This window comes from Rutilus rutilus (assembly GCF_951802725.1).
Source record: "Rutilus rutilus genome assembly, chromosome: 15".
NCBI classification, from domain to species: domain Eukaryota; kingdom Metazoa; phylum Chordata; class Actinopteri; order Cypriniformes; family Leuciscidae; genus Rutilus; species Rutilus rutilus.
This window is the reverse complement of record NC_140220.1, coordinates 32,669,445-32,680,411: the sequence shown is the minus strand read 5'-3', so window position 1 is coordinate 32,680,411 and position 10,967 is coordinate 32,669,445. Positions and strand designations below refer to the sequence as shown.

At 39.6% G+C, this 10,967-nt stretch overlaps 1 protein-coding gene across 3 annotated transcripts; it reads right to left on the bottom strand.

Annotated features, from left to right (window-relative positions):
- Positions 1 to 289: 289 nt before the first annotated feature.
- acbd3 (acyl-Coenzyme A binding domain containing 3) lies at positions 290 to 10,908 on the bottom strand. 3 transcript variants are annotated; one of them, XM_084431965.1, is made up of 8 exons: positions 10,594 to 10,908; positions 9,435 to 9,576; positions 9,193 to 9,333; positions 8,773 to 8,931; positions 7,590 to 7,764; positions 4,614 to 4,800; positions 3,417 to 3,683; positions 290 to 2,241 (listed from the first exon to the last, which is right to left on the bottom strand). In XM_084431965.1, the coding sequence occupies exons 1-8, from the start codon at positions 10,847 to 10,849 to the stop codon at positions 2,027 to 2,029; spliced, it is 1,542 nt and encodes a 513-aa protein (XP_084288091.1). In that variant the 5' UTR covers positions 10,850 to 10,908; the 3' UTR covers positions 290 to 2,026. The 3 variants fall into 3 exon arrangements, with proteins under 3 accessions (XP_084288091.1, XP_084288092.1, XP_084288093.1); XM_084431966.1 differs by having other exon boundaries at positions 3,417 to 3,680; XM_084431967.1 differs by having other exon boundaries at positions 3,417 to 3,701; positions 10,594 to 10,886.
- Positions 10,909 to 10,967: the final 59 nt, after the last annotated feature.

The window sequence follows — 10,967 nt, the reverse complement described above, 5'->3', positions numbered from 1 at the left end:
AACATCTCCCTTTGCAGATGTTGTTTATGCTCAAACAGCAATATTACACATTAACTGAAGTTACAAAAGTGAAATCATAATCAAGGACCCTTTTAAAAGATTCTAGCAATAATCTATTTTGCTCTATTAAAAAAAAATAAAAAAATAAAATAAAATAAAAGATATATTTGTATAACATGTTTTGCTCAATCTCTCAAGAATCAGTGAATGGGTATTTTGCAACACACCGTATGAGTATGTTAACAATGCACATGAATAGACAGGCATCAGAAAAGAACCAGGCAGTTCATACAGAGGAACACAAGTTTAATCAAAGATACGCTTCAGGACACTCATCCTCGAATGCATACAGTTCAGATCACACTAGCAGAACCGATACAAAAACACTTCTTCATGCCTTTATGGTCAGAAAATCCCTGGAGGTTCCACTTTAAATATGAAGACAATCTTTTATATCAATAACCCTATTGCTCGTGGTCTTTTTCCCCAAAAGCAGTACTTTGAATACCATGCCCAAATGTTACATTTCACTATACAAAGGCCTGAAGTCAGCATTAAAAAAGTGAAAAAGAAAAATACAAGGAAAGGATAAACACAGGAACTATTGTAACCGATCTACTGTACACGTGACAATGTAGTCTTTGGACAGCTTTAGCATGACGTTACCAACGAACACCGAATCATCACAGCTCTTCACACTCGAACACACTGCGCCTCCTTTATTCATCGTGTGAAAACAGTGTAACAGCATCTGTATCTGTATGTTTGATCACAGTTGGACAGCAGTGATCTGCATTACACAGGCATCTTTGACATACAATCATGAAAGCGAAAACATTTCACTCGCCAATGCAGTCAGTCACGAACTCAGAGTGGCTAGAGCAGATATCTGAAGCAAAAAAAAAAAAAGTCTCAGCAACTTCACTGTGATAATCTTCAATGCACTGAACAGTCGAATAAATAACAGTAAATGTTAATCAGCAATGCTGCTTTTGATGGTTAGTCTCATCAGCTATACAAACACTTCATTATTATTAGAAAGGACAGTGAGAGATGCTTGTTACTTTCTGTTATAGAGAACAAAGTATAAGTGTGACACGTAGAAATTTAAATCAACATACATTAAGTTTTAAGTTCTGACATAGCTGTCTGTAACTACATGCATAAAACAAAAATGACCAAACTGAAAGGCAAGAATATTTTGAACTACTAGTAGCTGTGCCACATTAAAAGAACACTGATAAATCTCACAAATGATGATAAAGAGGGAAAAATACAAAAGAAAGAACACAATAAATCTGGGGCTCTGTGGAAGCAAAGAAGCGAATGATGGAGAGAGATGATAAATGTTAGAGAACGTACAGACACATACATGACCCTACTCTACCACAGAGATTAATAAATATTCAATGTTTTAGACACAATCCATCCGGTTTAGAAAATGCTGCAAAATCTTCTTTCGTAAAGGCCTTCAGATCCATCTTTGCATCGTTAGGAAAGTCCTGTCCGTTCGTTTTATCTCGCACTCGGGTCCTGTGTGCTGATAGGGGGAGAAACACGAGTATAGACACGCGTTACCGCTTGATTTACTCAGTGTTGACCTAAATAAGGAAGTTCTCCAAGAGAAAGGCGTTCGCTCCATTGTTTATTACCTAAACATGACGTTTGTAGGCCGTTTTAATTAGGATACACACATTTTATCCTGCACCTCTTTGGATGAAATTAGAAGACAGAGGCTGAAATTAGTCACATTGGGTATAGAGGACAGTGACATCAAGCACAGATTCCTAGAGTATATCTTTAAGAGTGCAAAACAGAGGAGCCATGTACATGGCCCATTCTTCCTGGACTCAAACAGCATGACGGACACACTCATGAAGTTTGCATACACATCGAAACACGCACACACACACACTCAATATTAAATCTCTTTGTCCCTCTCCCAGTAGTAGACATTTCCTTGTTTTGATCGATCTTCCTTTCCAACTAACGCACATGTTCCTGTCCCACAGTCTTGACTCCAGGCTTATCTGGTGTAGTATACTCTGTAGTAGACGGTTTTAGACCTCCAGAGCGAGTAGGAGTTGTCGAACTTGAGCAAGTATATACCACGGCCGGGATACTGGTGACTCCCAGCGTACACCTCCTCGTGACAGTCCCGCCGGTACACCGGCACTATCTCATCCACCTGTGGTTTCCCAGCCTCCTTCTTGGCTTTCTCTTCCTCAGACTGCCCTTCACCTGAGAGAAAGAGAGCAGGACTTCATTTACAGAAAATGGGTAACACTTTATTTTACAGTCCTGTTCCGCATGTATATACTCTGCACTTATTATAGCAATTACAATAACTATTTAGTACAAGGTACTAAACGTGAGCCTACACCTAAAACTAACCTTAACCCATGTAGTTACCTTATATTAACCAGTACTTTCTTAGGTTAGTACACTGTAATTACACGTACTGTAAAATAAAGTGCAACCAGAAAATGTAACAACAGAATCACAAAACAAACAATCTAGGCCTTCATATCAAAAGGAGCCTTTTGATTTCAAAATGCACCAATATTAAAATTATGGCTGATAAGCTGATATAAAAATTCTATACAATTTTGCCAAAAGAAATAAGATTCTACAAACTAAAATACCTAATAGGGACGTCACAATACCAAAATTCCAGTAGTCGGTACCGATACCATTAACAGTTTACGTTTCTCAGTACCAATTTCGGTACCACAGCAAAATCTGTTGGAACTATTTTTCTATTTTATTAACTATTTGAAAAAAATTTATGAAGGTCATCAGAAGTAAATAATACATAAGCATTAAAGGCTACATGCTGTTTAAACGTAAATATTGGTAAAAAAAAACAAAAAAAACGCTCGTGTGTGTGAGGTAAATGAAACCACGCGTCTGCGCCATTCATTCACACAGAGACAAGCAGAACATGCAGGGTTAATATTTAAATAGTCTTTTCGCAGTTTAATATACACAGACACTATATATATCGTGGTATATATCGGCTACAGACAGTGCTCCAAGTAAAAAAAGTTAGTCTGGAGGCCCGCGCTTAGATAAAAACATGGAAGCGACTTAAAGCAGCTGCCTATTAGTGGGAACCTAATATACCCGGTACTACAGAAATGCTGGGATCGTCACATTTTCAGTACCGACTTGGTACCGAAGTACCGGTACTTTGACAACACTAATACCTAAATAGCAATATACAGGGGGGTTGGACAAAATAATATGAACACCCATTATAGGGGTTAATTTGACTTAATTTCTTCACTTGCAAAGGTTAGAGCTTTGAGCTTTTATTTTGGCAGAAAACTGCAAATAAAAAAAATGAGCGCAATTAAATATCGGCCGATGACTGCATTATTATTATGCTGCAGACGTATGCGTAGGTTCCTCACCTTCTTCATCCTCATCTTCGTCACTAGACTCGCTGACGTGCACGCTGACCGACGCGTTAGTAGAGTCAGTCCATTCAAAGAAGACTCCAAAGCCAACGTCGTAGTAGTCGGTGGCAAACTCCCAGAAGAGATAGGAGCCCTCCTCATGGGTGGGGACCCGGACGGTCACCACTTCCCCCCGGCCCACCGTGATCACAGAGTCCACGTCCTGACGGATCTTCTCTTTAAAGTCTTTTATCTGTGGCCGGGTCCACATTGAAGGGGCTGCTATTACAGGGGGAGAGTCTGAGAACCAGGAATATGGGATATGGGTAAATAATGGATGGTTTTACTTGTATTTTAAATTAGGACTGGGTCTTGACACAGATGACGTGCCAGTGTGTCAACTTCATGATTTGATTTCAATTCACAATCTTGATTCAATTTAATATTGATTCATTTGGATATATCAGGTACAGTTAAGATAAACAATAAAATGAACTTATTGTTACAATTTTCAACCCAGCCCTATTTTAAATTGAAATGCATCAAATTATGAAACAGCATGAAAAGTGAATTTCAGACACAAGTTCACAAATTCCTCATAATTAACCATAATTCTTAACAGCATTTGAAACTCATTTGCTTCCATAACCGGACATTCACAAGTAAAACTGGATATTCAGCATGACAAAAATGTTAGGCATGACTTGATTTTATCTATTGGTAATTGACTGCTTCGTAATTAGTACATAGATTTTTTTCTAAAATGATGCAAATTGATGAATGATTCACAATACACATATTAACAGCGATTTGAACATTTTGGCCGATACCGATAATTCTTTACATTTGAAAGCAGATGACCGATATATTGGCCGATAAATCTAAATCCAAATTTTTATATCATATTTGAGATCCTGATTAAAAAACAAAAGTCCATGTCCCAAGCACACAATTATAATGATGTTCTCATTATAATTTTATGTAGCCTATATGCACATGTTGCACTTAACTGTATTTTTCTTTTTAAAGTGATTCCAATCATATTTCAAGCAATTCAAAACCATCATGGTGAACAAGCTGAAGGAAATAATCCATTATTTACCTGCTTTAATATATCGGCCAAATAACGATAACATTAAAAATGAACATAATACCAATATGGAGGCCGATATATCGTGCATCTCAAACAAAGTTCAACTTTCAACAACTCACCGGTGGGTCCATTCTCAGTGACCTCGTCTGCAGGCTCCAGGTCTGGCTCTCGCTCTAAGCTGTCAGCAGTGGACTCTGCCTGTCCGTTCAGTGTGGGAACGTCCTCTCCAGCAAAAGGCACTGACACCTCACTGGCCTCTAATGTAGACAGCACTATAGCATCCTCCTGTTGTTTCTGCAAAGCAGCCTGAAGAAAACAGCACAATATGACATTGGTACGAGACAACAGAATCCAAAATAAATTGCATCAGTGAGTCAAAGTCCATCACATGACAATAAAACCCGTTAAGCTTGCAGTGACAGGTGCGTAAAACACATTAAACAGTATACCATGATAACTGTACACCTGCAAAACAAATGCTACCACTGCAATTTTGTACTTTATACCAGTCGTTCTTAACTGGTGGATTGCAGGTCTGTTGTTCTGAATGTGAATAAAATGCAACTAATTACATAGTAGTGCACAGTGGCGTAACTTTGTTTTAAAAAGTGGGTGGGACAGGTTGCTAATACAAAGCTAAATCAGATATATGTAGGCTACAATAACATTACGATGTCCAGCAATCGATTTAAATAGTAGGCTACATGGGGTTTAATGAGATGTAGGCTAATATATGTTGTCAGTGCCGAGAATTTTCGTGTGAATAAATACATAGATCTGCTTATTTGACCAATGTGTATCTCAGTGGTCCAGTGGTAGAACTTTCGCCAAACGTGTCAGAGGTTTTGGGTTCTAATTAGGGATGTCCCGATACCACTTTTTCACTTCCGATACCGATACCGATGCCGCAGCTTTGGCTATTTGCCGATACCGATATCAATCCGATATTTTTATTTTATTCTTGAACTAATACTAATAATAATAAAATATAATGGAAGCACTTTGCTCAAATAGCCACATAAAAACATCTCACTCAAATGGAGAACAAATACTTCTCCAGTATATAGTCCACAACAACAGTTGATAATGAAAGACTGCCACCCTTTATTCAAAAGACCTTGAGATATGTTTGGTAACCTGAATGAATTTAAAATTAATTTGCTATATTTCAGATCAATATATTTGTTTCCTTAAAATTTTAATTAACTTTAACTTTATTCTTATCTGAATTATAAATAATTTATTTCTGTATAAAATAATACTAGCCTACTTTTAAAAACACATTTGATTTTCTTTTTTATTCAATGTAGAATGTGTAACTTAAAAATAAACAGATTAGTGCCCTGTTTTAGGACAAGAAATGAAAACCAATGCAATGATGAATGTCCAAAAGATGAGATCATTTTTGCTTTTAAACAGCGTGTGTGTGTGTGATGGGTGACAGTTACAGTTTGACAAGAGTTTACAGTTTGACAAAAGCACAATGTTGTGTTTTACACAAATATAAGTAGGCTAAACACTTTTTGCAGTTTTAATGATGTCCTGTATGAAAATGACGGAGTATGTTTTTATGTTTCCACTGTTTGATCGCGCCCGTGCCTCTCTCTCTCTGACACACACACACACACACACTCCAGCATGAGCATTGCAATCTTGACATCGCAGCCTGTTCATTTTGCTGCGTTCACACCAAACACGAATAGAGCATCAAATTTGCGTCTATCGCGTCTAGTTCGATGCTTGAACAGTTTGAATCCATTCGCGCGTCCAAAGCGAATAGGACGCGCCGCGCGCATATAATGATAAAGTGAGCGTTTGAAGCGATATAGACGCGCGTTCAGAGCTAAGGCGGGCTACAGATTAGGTGTCCCTAAAGATCCCGCATATGCGCGTATCTAACAGTAACGTTAGTTCCGTATTACATTAATTAATGTGCACGCGAGATTTATTTATTTTTATACCGTGTATTCTCTGTGTAAATCCATGCACCGAACGTACGTTCAGTACGAATACGTACCGTTCCACCCCTAATGGGTATCGGATCATAGGTATCGGATAATTTTTTTTCTCCCCTCCGATATCCGATCTAGCATTTTTGGCCAGTATCGGCACGATACCGATGCCGTGGATCGGATCGGGACATCCCTAGTTCTAATCCGCACTCGTATAGTGTTTTTTTCCTCATCAAAACCGATTATGTTCATCAGTGGTTGTATATTAAGCAGGGACACGTTTGTGTGCATTGTGTTTTGTGATTTCACCAGAACGAATAGAGAGTATCCGCAACGGATTGAAGTGCGCGTCCGAGTGAAGACTGTGCGCGAGCCACACGAGAAAACACTATCTGCGCCACTGATCGCAGCAGCAACAAGCACTTTTGATTTAAAAAACACATTTCAGCGCTAGATCATCTCTTATTTAAAAAACGAATGAAATGAAAGCTCTGCCAGTTAACTGGAGATGTTTTATTTATTTGTAGAATTGGTACATTCGTGCAGCGAGATGCTTTAAAAAGTGGTGGGGACAATATCGACCCTGGCAAAAAGTGATGGGGACACGTCCCACGTCCCACGCCTATGGTAGTGCACAGCAAAATAAACAGGCTTATCGATTTTTAAAACTTTTCATATTGAATGAAAATCAGCACATACACACTACCACTCAAAAGTTTGGGATCAGTAAGAAGTCAATGCTCACTAAGGATGCATTCATTTGATTAAAAAAAATACAGTAAAATCAGTAATACTGTGAAATAGTATTACAATTTAAACCAATTGTTTTCTATTTGAATATATATTTTAAAATGTACTTTATTCCCGTGGCAAAAAAGATTTTCAGCAGTCATTACTTCAGCCATCAGTCACATGATCCTTCAGAAATCACTCTCAAATGTTTGAGAAACATTTCTTGTTATTACATGTTGAAAACAGTTGTGCTAATTAATATTTTTGTGGAAAACATGATAATTTAGTAATTTTTTTTTTTTTTTACGAACCACAAACTTTTGAACGGTAGTGTGGATTTTCAAAACGTAATCATGGATCACAAAAGCAGTGTGATGTCTGGGACTGGGAGAATGAGTGCTGGGCCGTCACCTGCTGCTGAGCGAGCTGCACCTGATACAGCTGCTGCATGTACTGCTGATAGTGCTGCTCCTGCAGCTGCCGGATGAGGATGAGCTGCTGTTCGGGACTGTCGGGGTACTGCTGCGCTGCATACTGCTGGAACTGCACCGCTGTCTGCGCATTGAGCGCAGCCATGATCTGCTGCCTAACACACCAGAGAAAGTGAGAAAAAAAAATGCGCACAATAAAGTATGTGGCACCTCACTAGGGTCACATAGCACAGCGGTACTAAAAAAGTCCCACAAACGTTTTTCACCCCATTTAATTTTATTTGTATTTTAAATCATGTAAATGTCAGTTGAAATCAAGACCCATTACTTCAGATGGTTGAAAGATTGTGGTGGTGATCCTACCAAGAAGGTGGTGCTAAAGACTTTCTCGCCTATTCATCGGTCATGAGTTAGCGGATTCTATTAAAAATGGTGTTGTCAGACTACACCTACAACTAAATGCCATAGGGATGCCATGCTCCCTCATAGACTATTGGCATTAGGAATGTACATATTTACCATTAAGAGCACATCAAAATATCATCATCATCTGAAATAAATTAATAAATAAATCTGGTTTTGTATGAACGAGATTGGTGGCCAGATTTTCACTCTTTTCAGTAATGCCCTTCCTAAACATGATGCCCAAGACCATTTATTTGTTGCCTATGGTCTCGATTTAGTATCAAAGAGAAAATACCAATGGCAAAACTGGGCTTTACTCTAAAGGCTGGAATAAACGACATGACTACAAACACTAGGCATCACACACTTGCCGACTTTGTAAATGGTTACTGAGAAAAACTGGGCATCATACACTAAACAACTGAGGATCACACACTACCAGACTTTCAAATCATTCCAAACACAACAAACTCATGCAGAATCACACGCCTCGCTACTAAGAGACGCATGAGAAATGAAAACAATATTCCAAAATCGATACCGTTTGATATTCTCAGACTGAATGGAATCATAGTTGAAGTGGGCTTGCTGCGATAGTCGGTGTTAGTGATGTTCAGCCGCACGCCGATCACATGACTTGCCCACCGCAACTCCTCCAGACTGCGAATCGGGGGGAAAACTCTTGGCAAAAGTGGGGTAGTGTACTGAACTATGGCGTTTTAGTTCAGTTCTGGAATAATTAAACTGGTGTGACTCACTTCTGCTGCTCTACACGGAGTCGTTCTTCCTCAACTTGTCTTCTTTCCTCTTCTTCTCTCCTCAGCCTCTCTTCTTCCTCACGCCTGCGCCTCTCCTCCTCTTGCCGCAGTCGCTCACGCTCTTCTTCCTCTCTGCGCCGCTGCTCCTCTTCCTCCTGCCTTCTCGGCAAAAACAAGACAACATGCACACTGTGAGAGACATCCGTGAGGTTACAGAGTGTTCAGGTTTTAAACATGTTGTTTAGGGTGATCAGTTCTTTATTGGAGACCAATTACTTTTTGTGGACACGGTGGATCTCTCTGAGAGAAGCCTATATCTCAAGAGACCCACCTGGTTAAAGTGTAAAACTGTAAACAAGTCCAAAATAAAAGTGTGTGACAGCAGAAAGAAAATCAATTATCTTTATCTGCAAGTCTGACCTCTTTCTCTCTTGCTCCTCCTTTTCAATCTTGTGTGATGCGACGAAAGGTGCAAATAAATTGCAACATTTATTCAGCAGCTTCACAAACTCAAGCATGGCCTCGTCCTTCTCCATGTTGCCCAGAGATGCCCATTCTCTTCTGAAAAATTGATTTAAAATAAAGCACGTTCATTAAAAATGCTAATGCGACTAACAGCAGGGAGGCACATTAAGGTCAAAGTTCAAAATCACCACTCTTACCTGCGGTCATTTCCCAGCACGTCGAAGAAGCCCACCTCAGGGGAAGCATCTGGGTTGTAAGGGCCCTGCAACACCTGCTTGTGGAGGGCCACCAGACGAAGCTTATCCTCATAGGTCGGGTGGAAGGCTTTCCCATCTTTCTCTGAGGAAAAAAACATTAAAATATGTGGCTTTAAAAGTGCAAATGGTTCTCATTACATCAGAACAGGGATTTCCAAACTTTTTTGACAGCCTTGGATAAAAAAAATATTTACTTTGGAAGTACTCATTTGCATGTTCACTGTTCTCTGACGTCGGTTGTCGGTCACACGATTTGCTAAAAAAAATAATATATTTTATGTTTACCTGCGAGTGTTTCATTTCGATTGCTTTTACACTAAATGATTCAATTCAGTTTTAAATTTTTTACGATCTAATTAATTATTAGCTATACACGAAGCCCAGTTTAGAATGTCAGCTAATGCACATTTAATACCGATCATGTCAAAATCATGAAAAGATTATCATGATTTTTCTGTAAACTGTGTAAAAGACTTTTTAGTCAAGTGCAAGATACATTAGTGGCATTAGTCCTCAGCTGGAAACTGCAACATCTTGATTGGGAACATCAGTTGTGCATTAATGTGCATAATTAGAGAGCTGCAGCACTTAAGAGACTTATACAGCTGATGGACACATCCATACTTCATTCATCATCAGCCCACAGACAAGAAATGGGTGTAGAACTGCAAAACGTTTTAATGGACAAAACCTAAAAGTGCTGAACAAACACACCTCGCTGACAAAGAGATCCACCAAGTTCAGCACTTGTAGTTCACTTGTCTATTTCTTTCATAGTCTTTATGAGTTTGAGCCATCAGTCAGGCACATGACACAGACACACAGTGGTGCTGTCACCGGTTAGGGCAGTTCCTCCAGAGGACCTCAACCTTTGAACACTGCGATAGAAGTGAACTACAAGACCTGTGTAAGCAGAACTTTCTTTTCTTTTTTTCAAACCAAATACTAAGAATGAAAAGGACCCTAATAAGAAAACCACGACCTCACTAGATCTAAACAAATGAGCGAATTCAATCTGTAGCACAGAGATGACCGTGCTAACGAATGTTTGTGTTCAATCAATGTCCATGTTAGTGTATATTATAGTGACATAGAATACCTTTAAAGAACCTGAGCGCCAGCCCGTAGAGCTCGACTAAATCAAAGCCCCATTTCTTCTCGATGGGAGGTTCGCCCTCCTCTCCATCGACACTCACAGGGTTGTCAGCGCTCTGGTCCGCCGAGCGGGCGGCGGGCGTCTCGGCCTGTTCCTGCTCGCCCTCGGAATCCGGGCTTAGAGTCAAACCGTCGATAGAAACTTCGAGCCGGCTTGAATTTGCACTGTTGAGGTCGCCGCTCTGAACCTCTGTCGCCATCGTGCAGAATGTCAGCTGAAGCAGCCACGTACCTACTTCCGCCCTGCTCCGCCGGAACTTCCGGCAGCATGACGTAGAAATGTTCGACTACAAGAGCTTCAAAACCTTAACAAATTAT